At 46.6% G+C, this 26,313-nt stretch overlaps 2 protein-coding genes across 3 annotated transcripts in view; one reads left to right on the plus strand and one right to left on the minus strand.

Moving 5' to 3' along the window:
- Nucleotides 1-952, minus strand: part of MSH6 (mutS homolog 6) — a 30,415-nt gene extending 29,463 nt beyond the window's left edge. The window contains exon 1 of one of the 2 annotated variants that reach the window (XM_074400292.1): nt 589-952. In XM_074400292.1, the coding sequence (XP_074256393.1) occupies nt 589-767 (179 nt within the window). In that variant the 5' untranslated portion in view covers nt 768-952. Of the gene's footprint in view, nt 1-565 lie in introns of both variants that reach the window. The other variant, XM_003922758.4, reaches the window with a different exon arrangement.
- Nucleotides 953-13,511: 12,559 nt separating this feature from the next.
- LOC101040191 (heterogeneous nuclear ribonucleoprotein A1-like) lies at nt 13,512-15,082 on the plus strand. The gene is given in 3 exon segments (XM_039461049.2): nt 13,512-13,613; nt 13,615-14,406; nt 14,705-15,082. Coding segments are annotated over 3 exon segments (1,104 nt in total). The 5' UTR covers nt 13,512-13,542; the 3' UTR covers nt 14,946-15,082.
- Nucleotides 15,083-26,313: the final 11,231 nt, after the last annotated feature.

Consider the following 26,313-nt stretch of genomic DNA (forward strand, 5'->3'; position numbering starts at 1 on the left):
TGGGCGACCGCGGCTCTTAATTACCCAAAAGTGTCTACCTCGAAGACTACTGGAGTCCCAACTCACTATATCGGCGCTGGCCGAGGAACCTCCTTTCGCACCCCAAGCCACCTGGCTCGCGGCGTTCTGCCTCCCGCAGGCATTCCTCCTTCCCGCCACCCTTCCCCCGCTCCGCACACCAGACGGGCTAGGCGCCTTCCCCTTCCCGCCCCACCCCCAGTTCTCCCACCTCCCGGACCCCCTCCCCACCGCGAACTGCGCGCGTCGCCCCTCCCTTCTCCCAGCCCCCCACCTGGCGGGACGCGTTTCCTCCCTCCAAAGCTCCCGAACTCTCCGCGTCTTCCCTCCAGCCCTCTTCCTGCACAGCCTCTCTCCTCTAACCCTGTTTACAAGCTACACCCCGAAATGCTCGACTCGGCCCCTGTACTCCTTTAAGCCACCTCTGTGGCCCTGCCTCCGATCCCAGGGCCAGGCCGTGCCGCCTCCCAGCCCCTGTGCGAGCCTCCCCTCCCCGGGTTCCGAGCGCCCCGCCGCTATGCCCCCGCCTTCGACCCCATCCCGCTACCTGGTGGGGGCCGCAGTCGCTGCGGATCTCCGCAAACCTCCGTTGAGGTTCTTCGCCTTGGGCGGTGACGCGGAGCGCGCCAGGGGCCTGGGCCCAGGCCCTGCCTCGCTCCAGGCCGCATCCTCTCCTGGAGGAGAGGCCCGGGTGGCAGCGGCGGCGCGGCCGCCTTCGCGTGAGGCCCTGGCCGAGGCCTTGTTGGCATCACTCAGCGCCGGAGACTTGGGGAAGAAGCTGTACAGGGTGCTCTGTCGCGACATAGCGACAGCCAGGGAGGCCCAACCGTTCTGTCGGACTGAGCGCCCAAACGCACTGCATCTACCGCGCGCCTTCTCCTGGCGGGAAACCTGGGGGGAAGTGCGCTCCGCTGGAGGTACCCGGGCCCCAGTGGCCAATCGACAGACGCCTCGCCGTGCGGGGGCGGCACGCGCCAAGCCCCGCCCCCGGGCGCGCAGCGACGTGGGGAAGGGCGGGGCCGGCACGCCGACCGGAGAGCGATCCGCGCTGAGCGCCTCTTCGTGGGCCGGAACATTCCGACCCGAGGACGGTTGCAGCTGCGGGGCTAGCGGGCTCGGAAAGCCCTTCCTCTCTGGAGCGGAAGTGGGGAAGCTGGGGCGCGTACCCCCTGTGCTGGGGTAGCCGGGGTGACCCGAGGGGACACGGAAAGGGGCCCGCGGGGAGAAACGCGCCGGTGCTCGCGTGACCTGCCATTAGAGCACTTTAGCAGGAGCCGGAGCGAAAGGGACCAAAGTTTAGTTAGCAGTTCACCTTCACGTTGTATTCTCAGATTCGTACCGAGTAGGCACTTGGTAAATGCTAAATGAATGTTGTAATAGCATTCGTTAGCGATGCCCTTTACTTGTGTATGGTAAAAACCTGCAGCTGTACAAAGCCTTCCTTTGCCAAGCACTGATCCCAGCATTTTACATCTGGTAATTAAATCTAACGTCCCAATAACCTTTCAGGTAGTTACTTAAGGGCCACAGTCCGTTATCTGAGCCCTTTGACCCGGGTGTGTCTTTGCAGGATTTTTTCAAATTTTAGAAAGCTAAGAGGCTATGAGAATAAAAAGCTTCTCTTCAAATTCAAGAAAGAAAGTGGCAGACAGACAATTCTTTGTCCCATTATCCCAAACTAAATAAATATGAAATCCAGAATGCCAGAAACCAGCCCCAATCAGCAACAGCTGTGCATTGGTAAAAACCTATGTAAGTTCTTTGCCTTGTTCGTGGAGACCGTTCTGCCAGAAGATTCTCCGTTGCTTGGCTAGTAATAAAATCAACCTAAAAAAAAATATTGCCAAAGGTGACATGTGCTAACAAATAAAATACCTAACATAGTCGCTTCACAAATTTGCATTTCATCCCTGTGCAGGGGTCATTCCAGTTTGGTATATGTGCTGCCCAAGCAAGCACAATTAAACCAACAATTTCAGATAATATTTGAGAATTGGTCTCTTCCCCCACCGGCATAATATATGACACCCCCAGAGAGTCTGAGGGAACACGCTGAAATCAAACATGCAGTAAAACTGCTTATTCATGCTAAGTAAAATGAATACAGACTATGGACTATAAATAGTCTCAGGTCAAAATTTGCTACCAAATGAATTTACCCCCAAAATTTTGGTTTTCACAGCTTTTTGGATTTCAGAATTGCCCATAAGAGGTTGTTAATCTGGCTGGGCGCAGTGGCTCAAGCCTGTAATCCCAGCACTTTGGGAGGCCGAGGTGGGTGGATCACGAGGTCAAGAGATCGAGACCATCCTGGTCAACATGGTGAAACCCCGTCTCTACTAAAAATACAAAAAATTAGCTGGGCATGGTGGCATGTGCCTGTAATCCCAGCTACTCAGGAGGCTGAGGCCGGAGAATTGCCTGAACCCAGGAGGCGGAGGTTGCGGTGAGCCGAGATCGCGCCATTGCACTCCAGCCTGGGTAACAAGAGCGAAACTCGTCTCAAAAAAAAAAAAAAAAAAAAAAAAAAAAGAGGTTGTTAATCTATCCTGTTTCTCCATATAATGGATGAAGCTGAGGCACAGATGGGTCAAGTAACTTGCCCTGACTGCATAGCTAGAAAGTGGTGGTGTCAGGATTTAACTCAAGGAAGCTGGTTCTGGAGTCCTATGTTGTTAACAGAAAACTATAATGCTTCCAATTTATCACCATTTTATCTTGTTTAGTTCTCACAACAACCTTACACTAGTTTGGTCTGGGCATGGTGGCTTATGTCTGTAATCCAAGCACTTTGGAGGCCAAGGCAGGCGGATCACCTGAAGTCGGAAGTTCAAGACCAGCCTGACCAACATGGCGAAACCCCATCTTTGTATCTAAAAAAAAAAAAAAAAAAAAAAAAAAAAAAAAAAAAAAAAAAACTTAGACTAGTTTGAACTATATGAAATTCCCAAGATTTCACCTTTTATTTATTTTCATTTATTTATTTGAGACATGGTCTCGCTCTGTCACAGAAGCTGGAGTGCAGTGGCATAATCTGTGCTCACTGTAGCCTCAACCTCCCCGGCTCAAGCAATCCTCTCACCTCAACCTCCTGAATACCGGGGACCACAGATCTGCAACACCATGCCTGTTTTTTTTTCTCTCTATTTTGAGGAGTCTCACTCTGTCACTCGGGGTGGAGTACAGTGACACCGTCTTGGTTTACTACAATCTCCACCTTTCGGGTTCAAGCAATTATCCTGCCTCAGCCTCCCTGGTAGCTGGGATTACAGGGGCCCACCACCATGCCCAGCTAATTTTTGTATTTTTAGTAGAGACGGGCTTTCACCATGTTCACCAGGCCAGTCTCGAACTCCTGACCTCAAGTGATCCACCTGCCTCAGCCTCCCAAAGTGCTGGAATTACAGGTGTGAGCCCCTGTGCCCGGTGCTCTGCTAATTTTTAAAAAAATTTTATGTAGAGACAAAGTTTCACTACATTTCTTAAGCTGGATCTTTTTTGGGAGGTACAGGGTCTCACTCTGTCTTCCAGACTGGAGGTGCAGTGGTGCAGTCTCAACTCACAACAACCTTTGCCTCCCAGGCTCAAGCAATTCTCCTTTCTCAGCCTCCCGAACAGCCGAGATTACAGGTGTGCGCCACTACTACCCAGCTAATTTTTGTATCTCTATTAATAGAGACGGAATTTCACCATGTTGGCCAGGCTGGTCTCAAACTCCTGACCTCAAATGATCCATCTGCCTCAGCCTCCCAGAGGGCTGGGATTACAAGTGTGAGCCACTGCACCCAGCAATGATGGACCTTTTTTGAAGTACAAATATTAATATTTAATTCCCTTAGTTCAACTAATATAATGTTATTCTTTTTTTTTTTTTTTTTTTTGAGATGGAGTTTTGCTGTTATTACCCAGGTTAGAGTGCAGTGGCTTGATCTTGGCTCACCACAACCTCCGCCTCCCAGGTTCAAGCAATTCTCCTGCCTCAGCCTCCCCAGTAGCTGGGACTACAGGCATGCGCCACCACGCCCAGCTAATTTTTTTTGTATTTTTAGTAGAGACGGGGTTTCACCATCTTGACTAAGATGGTCTCAATCTCTTGACCTCATGATCCACCCACCTCGGCCTCCCAAAGTGCTGGGATTATAGACATGAGCCACAGTGCCCGGTCCTTTTTTTTTTTAGATGAAGTCTCAATCTGTCACCCAAGCTGGAGTGCAATGGCTCCACCTCCCAGGTTAAAGCACTTCTCCTGTCTCTCAGTCTCCTGAGTAGCTGGGATTACAGGCATGTGCCTCCACACCCTGCTAATTTTTGTATTTAGTAGAGAACGGGGTTTCTCCATGTTGGTCAGGCTGGTTTCAAACTCCCAGCCTTAAGTGATCTGCCCACCTCAGCCTCCCAAAGTGATAAGATTACAGGCATGAGCCACCTCGCCTGACCTTGACTTTATTCTTTTACAGGAAGGAAATGGAGGTTCAGAGGGGATGCGCCAGTTCTAAGAGGCTAAGAGCCTGTGCTTTGCGTTTGATGGAGACCTGGGCTTTGATCCTAGCTGGCCAAGCAGATAACTTGGAGCAATTCTATTAATTCTTCTCTGAACTTGTTTCCTGGTCTTTAGTGAGGACAACAGTGCCTGTGGGCCAAATTTTGGAGGCTACAGTTTGATGCCTCCCACAAGGTTCACTAAGAGTTAGACAAGAAGACACATTCATTATGTGAGGACCACTCAGACCCCCAGAATTGGCATGAATGTTACTTGGAACTGAAGACACTTGAGAGCCAACAGATGTAGAAAGATGCCTTTTCAAAGTTTCCCATATGTGACTAACAGCAGCAATTTCTGGGAGTGAAGCTGCCATAAATCTTCTCTCAAGGGGAGTTTTAGTGGCCAGAAAAAAAGACAAAGATGGCTTGCACCTGCAAAAACAAACATTCCTATCTCCCATTTGTTCCCCTAGAAACCTATTTGTTCTTCCCATAGAAGCCTTTTTGCAATAACATTCTTAGCTCCCACTTGTTTCCCTAGAGACCTATTTGTTCTTCTCACAGATGCCTTCCTCTTCACCTATTGAATGGTATATATAAAGTAGATTTAGAGGTTTAAGAAAATAAAAGTTGCATAAATGGCAATTAATAGCCTCCTAGAGTAACATTTTTTTCCTGTGAACTCCTGCATGCATATCTGAATAAAAGTCTGTCTTTTGTTTGTTTGAGACAGCGTCTCACTCTGTTGCCCAGGCTGATCCTCCCATTTCAGCCTCCCAAGCAGCTAAGACTGCAGGTGTGCATCCTCACACCATGATAATTTTATTTTCTACAGAGAGTGGGTCTTGCTATGTTGCCCAGGCTGGTCTCCCAACTCTTGGGCTCAAGCCCTTCTCTCTACTTGGCCTCTCAAAGTGCTAAGATTACAGGTGTGAGCCACTGTGCCTGGCCCTAATCTATCTTTAATCTGCAGTGCCCAACCAACACATACGTTCCATGACTATATATATTTTGAAAATGGAGTAAAAATATTTTTCTTTTACATGTATTATTTCTTTCACATGGCTACTAAATTACACTTAGTAAATTGTGTAACAATCAATGATGTTGTTTTGGCCTAGGAGATTTGGTGGAAAAGTACTAAGGTAGTAAATATACTAGGTATTTGGGAACCTCTGGCCTACTGGTTAAGAGCTCCGTATTCAAAGTTTGTGTTCACATCCCAGCTGAGCTGCTTATTAAGCTACATGAACTTGTTGCGCAAGTTATGTAGCCTGTGCCTCAGTTTCTAAATCTGTAAAATAGGGATGATATTAACACTACTTCTTCATGGGATTGAGTGAAAGGGCATTATGAAGCCCTCAGCCCGGTGCCTGGCAAACCATAAACATTCAATAAATTGGACAGTTATACAAAGAAATCACCAACGGGCCGGGCGCGGTGGCTCAAGCCTGTAATCCCAGCACTTTGGGAGGCCGAGGCGGGTGGATCACGAGGTCGACAGATCGAGACCATCCTGGTCAACATGGTGAAACCCCGTCTCTACTAAAAGTGCAAAAAATTAGCTGGGCATGGTGGCACGTGCCTGTGATCCCAGCTACTCAGGAGGCTGAGGCAGGAGAATTGCCTGAGCCCAGGAGGCGGAGGTTGCGGTGAGCCGAGATCGCGCCATTGCACTCCAGCCTGGGTAACAAGGGCGAAACTCCGTCTCAAAAAGAAAAAAAAAAGAAATCACCAACGGGCCAGGCACAATGGCTCACCTTATAATTCCAACACTTTGGGAGGCCAAGACAGAAGGATCACTTGAGGCCAGGAGTTTAAGACCAGCCTAGGCAACATAGTGAGATACCCTCTTCTCTACAAAAAAAACATTAGCCAGGAGTGGTGACGCATGCCTGTAGTCCCAGCTACTCTCCACTTGGGAGGCTCAAGGCAGGAAGATTGCTTGTTCCCAGGAGCTTGAGGTTGCAGTGAGCTATGATCAGACCATTGCACTCCTACCTCGAGACCCTGTCTCAAAACACACACACATGGACTGGGCGCAGTGGCTCACGCCTGTAATCCCAGCCCTTTGGGAGGCCAAGGCAGGTGGATCACGAGGTCAGGAGATCGAGACCATCCTGGTCAACATGGTGAAACCCCATCTCTACTAAAAATACAAAAAATTAGCTGGGCATGGTGGCGCGTGCCTGTAATCCCAGCTACTCAGGAGGCTGAGGCAGGAGAATTGCCTGAACCCAGGAGACGGAGGTTGCGGTGAGCCGACATCACGCCATTGCACTCCAGCCTGGGTAACAAGAGCGAAACTCCGTCTCAAAAAAAACACACACACACACACACACACACACACACACACACACACCCCAGGAAAAGTAAGAAAATAAGTATTCTCCAGAAGAATTCAGTGTCCTGTGTTTCCCTCTCTGCCTGTCCAAGGAACAGGCTGACCCAACAATCTATGTCTTTGTCTTGGGCCTTGGGAGATAAAGTCAAGGATGAAGACAGGAGAGTCGTGTTTTGTGAGAGTTCCGTCCTAGCCCAAGCAGCTCACGATCACCAGGGACAAGGCTGTAGTCTGCCAAAGTCAGGGTTTGTTTTGCTAATTGCAAAGTGGGGAGCATCCACAGCAGAGGAACCATGGGGCATCTCACCAAACTAAAAATGGGAAACAATTGTTATATGATTTGGGGGAGGGTAGAATTTCAGATAAATTTACCTGAAACAGTGTTTTGTTTTGTTTTGTTTTGTTTGAGATGGAGTCTTGCTCTGTCACCAGGCTGGAGTGCAGTGGCGCAATCTTAGCTCACTGCAACCTCCACCTCCTGGGTTCAAGCAATTCTTCCGCCTCAGCCTCCCGAGTAGCTGGGACCACAGGTGCGTGCCACCATGACGGGCTAATTTTTTTGCTATTTTTAGTAGAGATGGGGTTTCACCATGTTGGCCAGAATGGTCTTGATCTCTTGACCTTGTGATCTGCCCGCCTCGGCCTCCCAAAGTGCTGGGATTACAAGTGTGAGCCACCGCGCCCACCCCTGAAACAGTGTTTTGAAAGCTCAAATCTAGCTGCATGTAAAGACAATGCTAGACTACAAAGTGCACCCAAGATCCCATTTCCTTGGAAACAACAAAGTTAACATAGATGTGGAGTGATGTCCACAAATCCCATATCTAAAGTTATACAACTGGGTTTTAATCAAAGCTGTTTTTATGTCAGAGTAAGATGCTCCAGGCATAAGTGGGATGTTTCATTTTTGCTCATACAATTTCAAACAGCAAGGCCAGGAGAGGTGGTTTATGTCTGTAATCTCAACACTGGGAGACTAGGGTGGGAGGATCGCTTAAGCCCAGGAGTTCAAGATCAGCCTAGACAGCATAGTTATTTCTCTTTTTATTTATTTTTAATTAATTAATTAATATTTTTTTTAGAGACAGGGTTCCACTATGTTGGTCAGGCTGGTCTTGAACCCCTGACCTTGTGATCCGCCCGCCTCAGGCTCCCAAAGTGCTGGGATTACAGGCATGAGCCACCACACCCAGCTTATTTCTCTACCAAAAAAAAAAATTAAAAATAAACCAGCTGGACATGGTGACGTGCACCTGTAATCTCAACACTGGGAAGCCAAGGTGAGAGGATTGCTTAAGCCCCGGAGTTCAAGACCAGCCTAGGCAGCATTATTTCTCTACAAAAAATGAAAATAAACCAGTTGGACATGGTGACGCACGCCTGTAGTCTCAACTACTGGCGAGGCTGTGGAAGAATCACTTGATCCTGGGAGGTCGAGTGTACAGTGAACCGTGATTGCACCATGGCATTCCAGCCTGGGTGACAGACTGAGACCTTGTCTCTAAATAAATAATAACAATAATTTCAGCCAGCAAAGTTTCTGAAAGCCTATGACTTTGAAGAACAAGATTTCTGAGATTGCCAAGAGTTTAAAAAAAGAATAGTATTCCTTATGCTACTTTGGGGAGGCAGTTTATCTTTGGGAGAGATTGGGTTTCCTGTTTAACTTTGTAGCTGGCTTTATCTTTGTTATCCCAGCCAGATGAATGGTAGAGCATGTTTCAAATTTCTCATTCCTTGCTTATTTTATTTTATTTTATTTTATTTTTTATTTTATTTATTTATTTTTTTTTTGAGACGAGTTTCGCTCTTGTTACCCAGGCTGGAGTGCAATGGCGCGATCTCGGCTCACCGCAACCTCCGCCTCCTGGGTTCAGACAATTCTCCTGCCTCAGCCTCCTGAGTAGCTGGGATTACAGGCACGCACAACCATGCCCAGCTAACTTTTTGTATTTTTAGTAGAGACGGGGTTTCACCATGTTGACCAGGATGGTCTCGATCTCTTGACCTCGTGATCCACCCGCCTCGGCCTCCCAAAGTGCTGGGATTACAGGCTTGAGCCACCGTGCCCGGCCGCTTATTTTAACTTTCTCAATTCTCAGGAAAAAGAAGGGGAGAAACTTTGTGGAAATCAGGTGGAAAGAAATAGCACTTGCAGTCTGCCTTTGGGTCAGCAAGGGGACAGAAATCAAAGCCTCCTGTGTATTCCCCTAAGTACCCAAGGTATGGTGGAGGCTCTGGGAGACTGGCCGGGGAGACAGGCCCAGTGTCTACTTGGAGAGAGGGAAGATGGGTCTGAGGGGTTCCATAGTTTGGAGGCACTCCCCTCACAGACCTCCAGCTATCTTCTCCGAACTGTGCCTAACATCCTTTATTATTTTTATTTTTTGAGCCATGGTTAGGCTCTGTCACCATTGGTGCGAACATGGCTCACTGTAGCCTCAACCTCCTGGGCTCAAGCAGTCCTCCTGCCTCAGCCTCTTGAGTAGCTGGGACTACAGGCACCCACCACCATGCCTGGCTAATTTTAAAAACTTTTTTATGAGATAGGGTCTCCCTATGTTGCCCAACCTGGTCTCAAACTCCTGAGCTCAAGTGATCCTCCCACCTCAGCCTCCCAAAATGCTGGGATTACAGACATGAGCCATGTTCACAGACTGGCTGCAAACTTCCATTATTGTCTCAGATCACAAATAGCCCTGGGGGATAGAGAGATGCGGAGGGCCAGCACCAGCATTTCTCTAGCTCTCCAAAGCCATCCTGGTAGAATTGCTAGGTACTTTTCCAATATGGTCTCAGCCTCTGATCTCCAAAGTTTGGCCCCAGTGTTGCTTCCCAACTGACTGCCCTCTGCCTTCATTGTTCTGGCATCAGCCCCACTCTGAGGCCACGCAGACGTGTTCTCAATTCTTGCAACCTCAGGTACAGGTTGGGCATCTGGGTAAGTTTTTGTACTTGAGCCTTGGTCTCCTAATCTGATAAATGGGGATACACTAATATTTGCTTATGAGGGGGTATTGGGAGGATGGAATGAGATGAGGTGAAAACTGCTGCCAGCCATCTAATGTATGCCCTATAAATATAACTCCTTACCTTCCCCTCAGGATGCTTTTGCCCTCTTTGCCATTTCACAGTGAGCCAAAGTATGATGGAACTGGATAAGCCCTGTGGGGACCTACTCAGAATCCCTGATTTGGTGTATAAAGATTATTTTAAGCAGAAGACATTTGAGATTCAACAGATGCAGAAAGAAGCCTTCTCGGGGCTTCCTAAATCTGACTAAAAGACGAACTTTTTTTTTTTTTTTTTTTGAGACAGGGTCTTGCTGTCATCCAGGCTAGAGTGGAGTGGCACAATCATTGTTCATTGCAGCCTCTACCTCCTAGGCTCAAGCCATCCTCCCATCTCAGCACCCCACCCCCATCCCCACTAGCCAGAAATACAGGCACAGGCTAATTTTTGTTTGTTTGTTTATTTAAGACAGAGTCTCACTCCATCACCCAGGCTGGAGTGCAGTGGTGCAATCTTGGCTCACTGCAACCTCTGCCCCCAGGTTCAAACAATTTTCCTGCCTCAGCCCCCCAAGTAGCTGGAATTACAGGGACCCGCCACCATGCCTGGCTCATTTTTGGTATTTTTACTAGAGATGGAATTTCTCCATGTTGGTCAGGCTTGTCTCAAACATCTGGCCTCAAGTGATCCACCTGCCTTGGCCTCCCAAAGTGCTGAGATTACAGATGTGATCCAGCCAAGTACAGGCTAATTTTTGTAAGAAAAGCAGAAACCTTTGAGAAATGAAAACAGCTATATAGTCCTTCTTCCAGAAGGACTCTTCCAGGAAAGAGACCAAGGGTAAACCTACTTCAAATTCCCTCTCTAGGGGAGTTTCACAGCTATAAAGATATAGTAGAAAGACCATGAGCCCATAAGCAAGCGTTATCACCAACTTTATCTCCAGTTTGTTTTCCTAAAAACTCATTTGTGTTTCATAAAGAAACCTATTCATTCTTCCCACAGGAGCCTTTTCTTGCCCCTTCCACTTCCCCTGCTACAGTATATAAGCCCCACATTTTAACCTGCCCTTTCAGTTGTGCATCATTGAGCACTCCTGTGCATATGAGCATTGCATGCATAAACAAATTTGCAAATCTGTCTTTTGTCAGTCCAATTTGCAGATATCTAGTACTTGAACTTAACAGTATAGAGGAAAAGCTTTTCCCCAACATCGCTTATCCTCAGGGCCGACTCCTTCAATATGAGGAGAAAATGACAAGTTAAGCAGCTAAGTGAGGGAGAAATTCAGAGTTTGAACGTGGGGGCCCACACTTACTAGTTATGTGACCTTGAACAGCTTACTTAACCTGTCTGTGCTAGTAGAGGCACATCTATGACATTGGGCAAATAATAGTGTGTGAATTAAATTACTTAATGCCCATAAAGTGCTTAGAGATGCTGGACATAGGGTAAGCACTGTGTAATCACTATTTTTATCATTAAAGGGTGCTTGCCTGAAAAAAAGATGCTTGCCTGAGAACACTTAGTTAATGAAGATTAGAACTGAAATGAAGTTGGGCGCAGTGGCTCATGCCTGTAATCCCAACACTTTGGGAGGCTGAGGTGGGTGGATCACCTGAGGTCAGGAGTTCAAGACCAGCCTGGCCATCATGGTGAAACCCTATCTCTATTAAAAAAATACAAACATTGGCTGGGTGAGGTGGCTCAGTCCTGTAATCCTAGCACTTTGGGAGGCCGAGGTTGGTGGATCACCTGAGGTCAGGAGTTCAAGACCAGCCTGGCCATCATGGTGAAACCCCATCTTTATAAAAAATAAATAAATAAATAAATAAAAACATTAGGCCAGGCGCAGTGGCTCACACCCGTAATCCCAGCACTTTGGGAGGCCGAGGCGGGCGGATCATGAGGTCAGGAGATCAAGACCATCCTGGCCAACATGGTGAAACCCTGTCTCTTTAAATAAAAAAAATATATATATATGTATATAAACATTAGCTGGGTGTGGTGGTGCATGCTTGTAATCCCAGCTACTTGGGAGGCTGAGGCACGAGAATTGCTTGAACCCCAGAGGCAGAGGTTGCGGTGAGCCGAGATCACGCCACTGCACTTCAACCTGGGTGGATGGAACAAGACTCTTAAAAAAAAAAAAAAAAAAAAAAAAAAAAAACTGAAATGAACACACTTTCTTGTTCCTGTGTTAAATAACACTAGGACCAAACAAACAAAAATGAATTTTTTCCTGGCTGCTTGCCTCAGGAAATATCTGCTCCTGAAAGAGAAGATTGTAAACTAAAGAGTTTACCTATCAAGACTAACAGCTTGCTCATCAAGACATTTTCAAGCCCCTTATCTTGCTTCACTCATCCCCACCAATCCATTGTCATGAATTCTGCCCCACCCATCTAGTTTCCTTCTTTGCAAGACCCATCCTCAGCGTGGAGGAAGAAGGTAGTTCCAGACCCCTAGATCCAACTGCCTGGTTATCTCTCTGACATCTCAAACTTAACATGTTCTAAGCTGAACTTTAGAGGGTCCAGCTCTGCAGGGTTCTGTGAGCCCCTCCCTGCTGGTGCGGAGAGAAGAAACTGTAGAAATAAGACACAAGACACAGAGATAGAGAAAAGAGAGTTTTTCTCCTGGGGATCCACTGCCAACCAAAGGGTGGAGTCCGGCAGTGGCCCCGAATGCCCGGACACTCTCACTTTTATTGAGTTGCAAATCTGGGGGCAGGATGGGTAGGGCATAGGTAGGGCGTGGCCTTGGCGGTCAGTGACTGGGGGCAGGGTAAAATAGGGTGTGGCCAAGACTTTCAGGTAGCCAAGAGGAGGTAAGGAGCAAATGCGTCAGCACTTTTTCCTACTTGTCACAAAGACATTAAGATTTACGTTACTTTTTTTTTTTTTTTTTTTTTGAGACGGAGTTTCGCTCTCGTTACCCAGGCTGGAGTGCAATGTCACGATCTCGGCTCACCGCAACCTCCGCCTCCTGGGTTCAGGCAATTCTCCTGCCTCAGCCTCCTGAGTAGCTGGGATTACAGGCACGCGCCACCATGCCCAGCTAATTTTTTGTATTTGTAGTAGAGACGGGGTTTCACCATGTTGACCGGGATGGTCTCGATCTCTTGACCTCGTGATCCACCCGTCTCGGCCTCCCAAAGTGCTGGGATTACAGGCTTGAGCCACCGCGCCCGGCCCGATTTACGTTACTTTTACTGATTAATTCTTACAAGAAAAAAGGAACCAGGTGCAGAAGCAGATCATGAGGTTGACATGGAACTTGACCACCGACGCACAGCATCACATAGAAACAATTAAGCCCCTGAATGTCTGCGGGCCCACCTCACAGCATCAGGCCTACTGCAAGAGCTCACAGAAGCGTTTTTCTCCTAACTCCTCTGAGGAAGGAGATGTCTTGGCCATTTTGGACATCTCCTTCCCTAGCTGGCTAAACAGTGGGAGCTTTCCCAGGGATGGCGCTGCCGCACAGCCAAGGCGCCCTCCAGCAGCCCTTATGCAGGTGTGACAGAGGCTTAAAGCAGCTTGCCTTAGAGTCATTCATTTCACAATGTTGCCCCAGGTTCACACTTGTGACCTCAGAGGCATTAGTAAAAGAATTAGGATCTCCTTTCTGCCTGTGGACGCCACCGAAGAAGCATCGTTAAAGTCTCTCTTCTCCCTGTGATCATGTCTAAGTCAGAGTCTCCTAAAGAGCCGGAACAGCTGAGGAAGCTCTTCAGTGGAAGGTTGAGCTTTGAGCCTAAGAAGCCATTTTGAGCAATGGGAAACGCTCGCAGACTGTGTGGTAATGAGAGATCCAAACACCAAGCGCTCCAGGGCCTTTGGGTTCCTCACATATGCAACTGTGGAGAAGGTGGATGCAGCCATTAATGCAAGGCCACACAAAGTGGATGGAAGAGTTGTGGAACCAAAGAGAGCTGTCTCAAGAGAAGATTCTCAAAGACCAGGTACCCACTTAACTGTGAAAAAGATATTCGTTGGTGGCATTAAAAAAGACACTGAAGAACATCACCTAAGAGATTATTTTGAACAGTATGGAAAAATGGAAGTGATTGAAATCATGACTGACCGAGGCAGTGGCAAGAAAGGGGGCTTTGCCTTGGTAACCTTTGACGACCATGACTCCGTGGATAAGATTGTCATTCAGAAATGCCGTACTGTGAATGGCCACAACTATGAAGTTAGGAAAGCCCTGTCAAAGCAAGAAGTGGCTAGTGCTTCATCCAGCCAAAGAGGTCGAAGTGATTCTGGAAACTTTGGTGGTGGTCGTGGAGGTGGTTTTGCTGGGAATGACAACTTTGGTTGTGGAGGAAACTTCAGTGGTTGTGGTGGCTTTGGTGGCAGCCGTGGTGGTGGTAGATATGGTGGCAGTGGGGATGGCTATAATGGATTTGGTAATGATGGTGGTTATGGAGGAGGCTGCCCTGGTTACTCTGGAGGAAGCAGAGGCTATGGAAGTGGTGGACAGGGTTATGGAAACCGGGGCAGTGGCTATGGTGGGAGTGGTAGCTATGACAGCTATAACAATGGCTTTAGCCGGGCGCGGTGGCTCAAGCCTGTAATCCCAGCACTTTGGGAGGCCGAGGCAGGTGGATCACGAGGTCGAGAGATCGAGACCATCCTGGTCAACATGGTGAAACCCTGTCTCTACTAAAAGTGCAAAAAATTAGCTGGGCATGGTGGCACGTGCCTGTAATCCCAGCTACTCAGGAGGCTGAGGCAGGAGAATTGCCTGACCCCAGGAGGCGGAGGTTGCGGTGAGCCGAGATCGCGCCATTGCACTCCAGCCTGGGTAACAAGGGCGAAACTCCGTCTCAAAAAAAAAAACAAAAAACAATGGCTTTGGCGGTGGTAGTGGAGGCAATTTTGGAGGTAGTGGAAGCTACAATGATTTTGGCAGTTACAACAATCAGTCTTCAAATTTTGGACCCATGAAGGGAGGAAACTTTGGAGGCAGAAGCTCTGGCCCCTATGGTGGTAGTGGCCAATACTTTGCCAAACCACGAAACCAAGGTGGCTGTGGTGGTTCCAGTAGCAGCAGTAGCTATGGCAGTGGCAGAAGATTTTAATTAGGAAACAAAGCTTAGCAGGAGAGGAGAGCCAGAGAAGTGAAAGGGAAGCTACAGTTTACAACAGATTTGTGAACTCAGCCAAGCACAGTGGTGGCAGGGCCTAGCTGCTACAAAGAAGACATGATTTAGACAAATATTCATGTGTATGGGCAAAAAACTCGAGGACTGTATTTGTGACTAATTGTATAACAGGTTATTTTAGTTTCTGTTCTGTGGAAAGTGTAAAGCATTCCAACAAAGGGTTTTAATGTAGATTTTTTTTTCTTTTTCTCTCTTTTTTTTTTTTTGCACCCATGCTGTTGATTGCTAAATGTAATAGTCTGATCGTGATGCTGAATAAATGTCTTAAAAAAAAAAAAAAAGAATTAAGATCACCTGTGAATAACTAAGATCACCTATGAATAACTAATAACATATGGTTATATGTTATATTTCTAGTTACTTTCTTCTCCATTATTTACATGAAAATAGGCTGAGGCTTTTGGCTCCTGCCTTGGCACTTATGGGGTCTTCTCTCTACAGAACATTTTTTTTTTTTTTTTTTTTTTTGAGACAGGGTCTCATCTCTGTCATTCAGGTTGGAGTGCATTGGCAAAATCTCAGTGTTTTGCAAACTCCTCCTCCCAGGCTCAAGCAATTCTCCTACCACAGCCTCCCAAGTAGTTAGGACCACAGCTGCATGCCACCACTCATGCTAGTTTCTGTATAGACGGGGTTTCATCAGGTTGCCCAGGCTGGTCTTGAACTCCTGGGCTCAAGCCATCCACCCACCTAGGCCTCCCAAAGGGCTAGGATTACAGGTGTAAGCCCTTGCACCTGGCCCTAAGATGAACTCAGGCCGGGCACGGTGGCTCACGCTTGTAATCCCAGCACTTTGGGAGGCCAAGGCGGGTGGATCACCTGAGGTCACAAGTTCAAGACCACCCTGGCCAACATGGTGAAACCCCATCTTAAAAAAAAAAAAAAAAAAAGAACTCTTGATTTCTCCTCCTCTAATCTGTCCTCCACCATCTTCTCCATCTTGGGGAGTGATACACCTCTATTCATCCAGAGACCAAGTTGCTCAAGCCAGAGACCAAGTAAGTAGTCAAACTTGATACCTCCCCTCCCTTGCCCTTCACATACAAAGCCTCAGCAACATCAGGCAGTTCCATCTCCGCACACAGAACAAAACTGTCTCTTCTCTTCTTCCTATTACTCAGAATTCTCCTAACATGGCTCCTTGATTTTGCTATCATCTTCCTACCATTCATCCATTTTCTTTTCTTTTCTTTTACTGAGATGGAGTCTTGCTCTGTGGCCCAGGCTGGAGTGCAGTGGCACAGTCTCGGCTCCCTGCAACCTCTGCCTCCTGGGTTCAAGCGATTTTCCTGCCTCAGCCTCACTAGTAGCTGGGGTTACAGGCACCGGCTGAGTAGCTGGGACTATAGGCGCATGCCACCACGCTCATTTAATTTTTTTAATTTTAGTAGAGTGAGGTTAATGGTGACATGTTGGCCAGGATAATCTTGATCTTCTGACCTCGTGATCCACCCACCTTGGCCTCCCAAAGTGCTGGGATTACAGGCATGAGTCAATGCGTCCAGCTTTCTTTTTCTTTGAGACTGAGTTTTGCTCTTATTGCCCAAGAGCAACTGGAGTGCAATGGCGAGATCTTGGCTCACTACAATCTCTGCCTCCAGGGTTCAAGCGATTCTCTGCCTCAGCCTCCCATGTAGGTGGAATTGTATTTTTGTATTTTTAGTAGACATGGGGTTTCACCCCATCAAGACCAGGTCAGCCTGGTTTTGAACTCCTGTCCTCAAGTGATCCACTGGCTTGGCCCCCCAAGTGCTGGGATTACAGGTGTGAGCCACTGCACCCAGCTCTTTTTTTAATCTTTAAATTTTTTTTTTTTCTTTTGAGACGGAGTTTCGCTCTTGCTACCCAGGCTGGAGTGCAATGGTGCAATCTCGGCTCACCGCAACCTCCGCCTCCTGGGTTCAGGCGATTCTCCTGCCTCAGCCTCCGGAGTAGCTGGGATTACAGGCACGTGCCACCATGCCCAGCTAATTTTTTTGTATTTTTAGTAGAGACAGGGTTTCACCATGTTGACCAGGATGGTCTCGATCTCTTGACCTCGTGATCCACCCGCCTCAGCCTCCCAAAGTGCTGGGATTACAGGCTTGATCCACCACGCCCGGCCATCTTTAAATTTTTTTAGAGATGGGGTCACACTCTGTTGCCCAGGGCTGGTGCAATCATAGCTCATTATAGCCTCAAACTCCTGGACTCAAGCATTCCAACTGTCTCAGCCTCCCAAGTAGTGGCACTACAGGCACAAGCCACCATGCCTGGCTAATTTTAAAATTCTTTGTAGAAGCAGGGTCTCACTGTGTTACCCAGGCTGGTCTCAAACTTCTGGGCTCAAGCGATCCTCTGACCTTGGTCTCCCAAAATGCTGGGATTACAGATGTGAGCCACCATGCCCAGCCTTCATCCATTTTCTGTACAACAGCCAGAGCACACATCAGATAGTGTCACTTCCCCCTCCCATTAGAACTTCCCAGTGGATTCCCACCCATCACATGAGGAATATAATACAAACGCTTCACTGCTGGTCCCTATTACTTCTTATTTTATGCCTTCACTTCAATCTTATTTTATGCCTTCACTTTCCTGGTTCATGTTACTATGACCAGGCTCAGAGCCTCTTTCCCATCTCAGAGCCTCTGCACTGGTGTTGCCCTCTGTACAGTGCTCTCTGTCCCCAACTTTACCTTGCTGGCTCCTTCTCATCCTTCATGTCTTCTGCAATCTAAAGTCTCACTTGTTACTCCCCCCGCCCCCCCCTTTTTTTTTGAGACACAATCTCAGTCTGTTGACCAGGCTGAAGTGCAGTGGCACAATCTTGGCTCACTGCAACCTCTGCCTTCTGGGTTCAAGGGATTCTTCTGCCTCAGCCTCCCTAGTAGCTGGGATTACAGGCATCCACCACTATGCCTGGCTGATTTTTCTATTTGTAGTAGAGATGGGGTTTCACCATGTTGGCCAGGCTAGTCTCAAACTCCTGATCTTATGTGATCCGCCGCCTTGGCCTCCCAAAGTGCTGGGATTACAGGTGTGAGCCACTGTGCCTGGCCTCACTTGTTACTCTCATCTGCGCCAATCACACTTTTTTCTTCATGGACCAATTTTCTAATTTTACTTATTTATTTATGTATTTCTCTTGTCCACTGCACTTCAGGCTTTAAAGGCTTCTTTACCACTGTACACTTAACACTCAAGAACAATGTCTGTGTATATTCAGCCCTTATGGCAAGCTGATTGCCTTAATGGCCCCCAATTCAATGGCCTTCCCCCCGCCCCCCGTAATTTTGTAAGCCCCTCCCACTTTGTCTCTGGCTCACGATGTGACTAGCTATGGCCAATAAGATGTTAGCAGAGGTTTGAAAAGCACATGTGAGCTTCCTCTTACCTTCCCACACAACTGGGCTTGTTCTTTCTTGGCCTCCTGCCACTGCCATGAGAATACACCTCACGAGTCTACTGGCAAGACGAGGGATGGGAGAGGAATGTGGAGGAGATCTGAGTTAGCCTAGCAGAGAACATCCAGAGCAGCTGACCCTCATATGTATGAAGGAGCCCAACCAAAATCAGCAGCCTGACCTGCAGCTGAGACACATAAATAAGAAATCTGACAGCCAGGTGTGGTGGCTCACACCTGTAATCTTAGCACTTTGTTTTTTTTTTATTTTTTATTTTTTATTTTTTTTCCTGAGATGGAGTTTCGTTCTTGTTACCCAGGCTGGAGTACAATGGCACGATCTTGGCTCACCGCAACCTCCGCCTCCTGGGTTCAGGCAATTCTCCTGCCTCAGCCTCCTGAGTAGCTGGGATTACAGGCACACGCCACCATGCCCAGCTAATTTTTTGTATTTTTTAGTAGAGACGGGGTTTTACCATGTTGACCAGGATGGTCTTGATCTCTTGACCTCGTGATCCACCCGCCTCGGCCTCCCAAAGTGCTGGGGTTACAGGCTTGAGCCACCGTGCCCGGCGTGTTTTTTTTATTTTTTTTAATTTTTAATTTTAATTTTAATTTTTACTTTTATTTATTTATTCATTTATTTTTGAGATGGAATTTCGCTCTTGTTACCCAGGCTAGAGTGCAATGGCGCAATCTCGGCTCATTGCAACCTCCGCCTCCTGGGTTCAGGCAATTCTCCTGCCTCAGCCTCCTGAGTAGCTGGGATTACAGGCACGCACTACCATGCCCAGCTAATTTTCTGTATTTTTAGTAGAGACGAGGTTTCACCATGTTGACCAGGATGGTCTCGATCTCTTGACCTCGTGATCCACCCACCTTGGCCTCCCAAAGTGCTGGGATTACAGGCTTGAGCCACCGCGCCCGGCCTATTTTTATTTTTTTATAAAGATGGAGTTTCACCATGATGGCCAGGCTGATCTTGAACTCCTGATCTCGGGTGATCCACCCACCCTGGCCTCCCAAATGCTAGGATTACAGGTGTGAGCCATCGTGCCCGGCCAATCTTAGCACTTTGGCAGGCCGAGGTGGGAGGATCACTTGAGGCCAGGAGTTCAAGACCAGCCTGGCCAACATGGCAAAACCCTGTCTCTACTAAAAAAATACAAAAATTATGAAAATTGCTTGAATCTGGGAGGTAGAGGCTGCAGTGAGCCAAGATTGTACCAGTGCACTCCAGCCTGGGTGACAGAGTGAGACTCTTTGTCAAAAAAATAAAAGCAAACAATTAGCCAGGCGTGGTGGCAGGCACCTGTAGTCACATCTTCTAGGGAGGCTGAGGAGCAAGAATCGCTTGAGCCTGGGAGGCGGAGGTTGCAGTAAGCTGAGATCTCACCACTGTACTCCAGCCTGGGTGACAGAGCAAGACTCTGTCTCAAAACAGACACACACACACACACACACACACACACACAAAACCTGAGACCAGAAAAACCATAAGGCCAACCTACAGAATTATGCACAACAATAAATGTGACTATTTTAGGTCACTATGGCTTAGTTCATTTTATACTACTATGACAGAATACCACAGACTAGGTAATTTATTTTTTTTATTTTTATTTTTTCTCTTGCAACATGTTTGTGAAATTCATCAGTGTTATTGCATGTAGTAGTTATTCCTTTTTTCTCATGTTATATACTACTACATTTTGTAAATGTTCTCTTTATACTACTACATTTTGTAAATAGTGGACATACAATTGGTCCACCATTGATTGGCCATTTGGATATCCTTTTTTCAAATACATATTTCTAATTATGTTGTCTATCATTTTTTTATTGTGAGTTGGTTTTATACTGAGAATGCGAGTCTTTGTTAAACATATATCCCAAGTATGTTCACCCATGGTGGCTTGCTTTCTTATTCTCTTAACTGTGTATTTTTCGGAGGTACTGTTTAGTTTAATGAATTCCAATTCATCAATCTTTTCCTTTATGACTAATGCCTTTTGCGTCCTCTTTAAGAACTCTGCCTGCTCCAAAGTCACAAATATATTCTCCTATCTTGTCTTCCATGAGCTTTGTCGTTTTGCCTTTTACATTTAGAAGTATCCATCTGGATTTGATTTTTGTGTGTAAAGTGACATACAGGTGAGATTCCCTTTTTTTCTGCAGGGATATCCAACTGAAGCATTCCTTTTATTCAAATGACTTTTCTTTTCTCTCTTCACTGCTGTCAACGTCATCATATATCTGGTGATCAGGTGACCATATAATAGTAGGTTTGTTTGTGGACTTACTGTGTTACATTGACCTATTTATCCTCCAGCTGATACAACATTGTCTTAATTACTCTAACTTTGTAGTTATAGTAATAAATATTTTTTTTATAAGAAAAAGAATAAAGAAGAGGAAGAAAGAGAAAGAGGAAGAGGGAGAGAGGATGGGGGTATTGCTTTATTGCCCAGGCTAGAATGCAATCTAAATATGGGTATGCCTATAATTGTCCTTAATAATGGAGATATAAAAGAAAATGAGGGAAGAGAATAACAAACAAGGAGCCAACCAAAATTTCTTTTAAACTTCTAAGTTGATATGATGTGGTACTGATAAGAGTGTATATTTTGTATATTTAAAGTGGAGAGTTCTATAAATGTTAATTACATTTGTTCCAGATCTGAGTTCAAGTCCTGAATATCGTTGTTAATTTTCTGTCTCATTGATCTCTCTAATATTAATGTTGAAGTCTCCCACTATTACTGTGTGGGAGTCTTAAGTCTCTTTATAAGTCTTGTATGTCTGCGTATTCCTGTATTGGGTGCGTATATATTTAGGATCTTTAGCTCTTCTTGTTGTTGCATTGATCCTTTTATCATTATATAATGTCCTTCTTTGCTTCTTTTGATCTTTGTTGCTTAATTGTAACTTCTGCTTTTTATTTATTTATTTTAGCTCTCTGTTTGGTTGGTAAATCTGTCTCCATCCCTTGTTTTGAGTCTTTGTGTATCCTTGAATGTGAGATGGGTCTGGATGCAGCATACTGATGGGTTTTAGTTTTTTATCCAAATTGCCTGTCTGTCTTTGGATTGGGGGATTTAGTCAATTTAAATTTAGAATTAATAATAATATATGTGAGTTTAATACTGCCATTAGCTGGCTATTTTGTCCATTAGTTGATGTAAATTCTTCATTATATTGATGCTCTTTTTGATAATTTTTTTAGAAAGGCTGATACTGTTTGTTCCTTTCTATGTGTAGTGCTTCTTTCAGAAGCTCTTGTAAAGCAGGCCTGGTGGTGATGAAATCTCTGAGTGCTTGCTTATTCACAAAAAACTTTATTTTTCCTTCACTTGTGAAGCTTAGTTTGGCTGGATGTGAAATTCTTGGTTGAAAGTTCTTTTCTTTAAGGATGTTGAATATTGGCCCCCCCACTCTTTTCTGGCTTGTAGGGTTTCTGCTGAGAGATCTGCTGTAAGTCTGATAGGCTTCCCTTTGTGGGTAACATGACCTTTCTCTCTGGCTGCCCTTAGTATTTTCTCCTTCATTTCAACCCTGGTGAATCTGACGATTATGTGCCTTGGAGTTGCTCTTCTTGAGGAATATCTCTGTGGTGTTCTCTGTATTACCTGGAGTTGAATATTATCCTGCCTTACTAGGCTGGGAAAATTTTCCTGAATAATGTCCTGAAGCGTATTTTCCAGCTTGGATTCATTCTCTTCGTCACATTCAGGTACACCTATCAAGCGTAGATTAGGTCTTTTCACATAGTCCCATATTTCTTGGAGACTTTGCTCGTTCCTTTTTATCCTTTTTTCTCTAATCTTGTCTTCTTGTTTTATTTCATTGAGTTGGTCTTCAACCTCTGATATCCTTTCTTCTGCTTGATCAATTCGGCTGTTAAAACTTGTGCATACTTCACGAAGTTCTCCTATTGTGTTTTTCAGCTCCATCAATTCACTTATATTCCTCTCTAAATTGTGTATTCTTGTTAACATTTCGTCAAATCTTTTTTCAAAGTTCTTAGTTACTTTAGATTGGGTTAAAACCAGTTCTTTTAATTCACAGAAGTTTCTCATTATCCACATTTTGAAGCCTGCTTCTGTAATTGGAACACACTCGTTCTCCATCAAGCCTTGTTCCGTTGCTGATGAGGAACTGTGATCCCCCGCTGAGGGAGAGGCGTTCTGATCTTGGGCATTCTCAGCCTTTTTTGGCCGTTTTCCTCCCTTTGTTATAAATTTATCCATCTGTGGTCTTTGTATTCACCGTCTTTGTAATTAGGTTTCTGAGTGGACGTCCAACTTACTGATTCTCAGCGCCGAAATCTGAGCAACCCACTGCACCGACCAAATCAGCGGCGTTAACATTAATGGTGCTTTTCTGACTCTGCACCAAGAACCGTCGCTCCAAGGCGCCGGCAAAACCGCCTCGCCGGTCACAAGAGTCGCGCTGGCGACCCGTGGGGCTCCTCCGCTGGGAATCTCCTGGTGCATGAGCAACAAGAATTCATGTGAAGGTGTGGCGTCCTCTCATTCTTCGCGCTTTCACTGGGAGCTACAATCCCGAGCTGCTAGTGATCAGCCATCTTGGATCTCTCTCCCCTTGTAATTTATATAAAGCTAAAATGTATTTCTCCCAGTTCTGGAGGCTGGTAAGTTCAAGATCAAGACAGCAGTAGCTTTTTTTTCTTTTTTCTTTTTTGGCAGGAGCAGCTTTATTGTCTTAAGGACCAGTCTCGGCTTCTGAGGTGGCACCTACAATGCTGCATCATCCACAGTGGAGGTACACTGTCCTCACACAGAGGAATGTGGAAGAGCAAAAAGAGATGAATTCCCTCTGTCAAGCCCTTTTAAATTCAATCATTAATCCATCCAGGAGCGCCGAGCCCTCATAGCCCAAACACCTTCCAAAAAGCCCCAGCACCATTGTGGGGAAAGTGGATATGGCAGGGCAGAAGGGAGGTAAGCAGCCCAGGGACCATGTGTGAGACCTTCAGAGTTCTACAGGGCCCTAGGCCATACACAGAGATGGCAGAGTGAGTTCTGGCCAAGCTGGCATGGCCAGTGAGACATCCAGCACCAAGTACATAGACAAAGAGTGTGAAAAGCTGGCTGATGGAGGAGGACCCTGGGAAGACCGCCTGTACCTCCCACAGGATTCTGGCCTCTGCAGTTCTCAGAGGAAAGGGCCAGCAGGTGGGTTTCCTTAGGGTCTGGGTTGGGAAGTGGGACATGCTTCTTTGGCACTCTCTGTGCTGTGTGACTGTTTTTGTTTTTGATTGGAGACAGGGTCTCAGTTTGTCACCCAGGCTGGAATGCAGTGGTGCGATCTTGGCTCACTGCAACCTCTGCCTCCCAGGTTCAAGTGATTCTCCTGCCTCAGCCTGCTGAGTAGCTGGAATTACAAGCACCCACCACCATGCTGAGCTAATTTTTGTATTTTTTGTAGAGATGGAGTTTTGCCATGTCGCCCAAACTGGTCTTAAACTCCCGAGCTTATGCAGTCTGCCCACCTCAGCCTCCCAAAGTGCCAAGATTACGGGCATGAGCCACCATGCCTGGCCTTGTGTTACTGTTTATGTCCACTCCTTTCTCCTCAACAGCCTTAAGAAAACAGGGCCCGTGTGGATCATGTTTGCAACTGTCTGGGCTCAGAACATGACACTCCAAAGTATGGCACCTTGGCATACAGAGTATTTTGAGCCTAAGGAGACTGAGAGGGCTGCAGAAGCAAGAAGTTCTCTCTGAACTTCTCGTTCTCTCCTTTCTCCCATTCCCCTTTCTCTCTCTCTTTTTTTTTTTAAAGACAGGGTTTCACCATGTTGGTCAGGCTGGTCTTGAACTCCCGACCTCAGGTGATCCGCCCGCCTTGGCCTCCAAAGTGCTTGGATCACAGGCGTGAGCCACCACACCCGGCCTCTCCTTTCTCTCTTGAAGTGGGTCAGAGAAATTAGAACTCCTCTTCCTCGAAACAGACCATAAAAACTAGCAAGGTCACTCTCTGACCTCCTCCCTTCTCCCTTGAAGATCTTCTTGTGACAGGTGTTCTACCCCATACCCAGAGAGAAGGAGTATCATACAGAGACACAAAAGAATTGGAACCAACAAGCCTAGCTGAGCCCCTCCTAATCTATTACTTTAAGGTCACACCCCTTTTTCTCCAATCACATTTCTATGTGACTGTTGATCAAACCATGGCATGAAAATACACAGATTTCCCTGGTCTTTGTTTTTGTTTTGAGACAGACTCTTGCTCTGTCACCCAGGCTGGAGTGCTGTGGCGTGATCTCGGCTCTCCACAACCTCCCCCTCCAGGGTTCAAGGGATTCTCCTGCCTCAGCCTCCTGAGTCGCTGGGATTATAGATGTCCACCACCACATCTAACTAATTTTGTATTTTTAGTAGAGACAAGGTTTCACTATTTTGGTCAGGCTGGTCTCAAACTCCTGACCTCAAATGATCCGCCTGCCTGGTCCTCCCAAAGTGCTGGAATTATAGGCATCAGCCACCACTTCTGGACTTCCTTGGCCTTTGGGCCTTCATTCCAAAGGCTCCCATGTCACTAAAACTTTGGTTAAATAAATTTATGGGCCAGGTGTGGTAGCTCACGCCTATAATTCCAACACCTTGGGAAACTGAGGTGGGTGAATCACCTGAGGTCAGCAGCTCAAGACTAGCCTGGCCAACGTGGTGAAACCCCATCTCTACTAAAAATACAAAAATTAGTGGGGCATGGTGGCACGCACCTGTAGCCCTAGCTACTCAGGAGGTTGAGGCAGGAGAATTGCTTGAACCCAGGAGGCAGAGGTTGCAGTGAACCGAGATTGCCATCACTGCACTCCAGTCTGGGTGACAGAGCGAGACTTCATCCCAAAACAAAAAACAAAAACAAATACATTTATGATGCTTTTCTCTAGTTAATGTCTTTTGTTATGGGCATGAACCTCACAATGAGTGAGGCAAAGATACTTTTTCTCCCCTACACAACCTTGACACCTTATAGAACTTGAAATATCCTGGGGTACAGGAGGACACACTGAAAGTCTGGGGAAGGAATGTGTCCCACATCATACATGTGGACCCTGTATGATCAACCTGATCGACTGAAAGGCAGTTTCACTTCAGTCCTCCACCCCAGAAAGGGACTCACCCTGGCTGGTTTTAATAATGAGCTCCCTCTTGATGCTGCCCTTAGTGTTTCGCTTTTTTTTTTTTTTTTTTGAGACGGAGTTTCGCTCTTGTTGCCCAGGCTGGAGTGCAATGGCGCGATCTCGGCTCACCGCAACCTCCGCCTCCTGGGCTCAGGCAATTCTCCTGCCTCAGCCTCCTAAGTAGCTGGGATTACAGGCACGCGCCACCACGCCCAGCTAGTTTTTTGTATTTTTAGTAGAGACGGGGTTTCACCATGTTGACCAGAATGGTCTCGATCTCTCGACCTCGTGATCCACCCGCCTCGGCCTCCCAAAGTGCTGGGATTACAGGCTTGAGCCACCGCGCCCGGCTTTTTTTTTTTTTTTTAAATTTTGTTTTGGTTTTGTCTTTTTTTTTTTTTTTTTTTTTTTTTTGAGATGGTGTCTTGCTCTGTTGCCCAGGCTGGAGTGCAATGGCCACCATCTTGGCTCACTGCAACCTCTACTTCCCGGGTTCAAATGGTTCTCTTGCCTCAGCCTCCCAGGTAGCTGGGACTACAGGCGCATGCCACCACACTTGGCTAATTTTTGTATTTTTAGCACAGACAGGATTTTCCTATGTTGGCCAGGCTGGTCTCAAACTCCTGACCTTGTGATTCAGCCACCTCAGCCTCCCAAAGTGCTGGGATTACAGGCGTGAGCCACCGTGCCCAGACTTTTTTTCTTTCTTAATTATATTCATTCATTTATTCGCCTGTTTAGAAACA

This window comes from Saimiri boliviensis, chromosome 1, assembly GCF_048565385.1.
Source record: "Saimiri boliviensis isolate mSaiBol1 chromosome 1, mSaiBol1.pri, whole genome shotgun sequence".
NCBI classification, from domain to species: Eukaryota; Metazoa; Chordata; class Mammalia; order Primates; family Cebidae; genus Saimiri; species Saimiri boliviensis.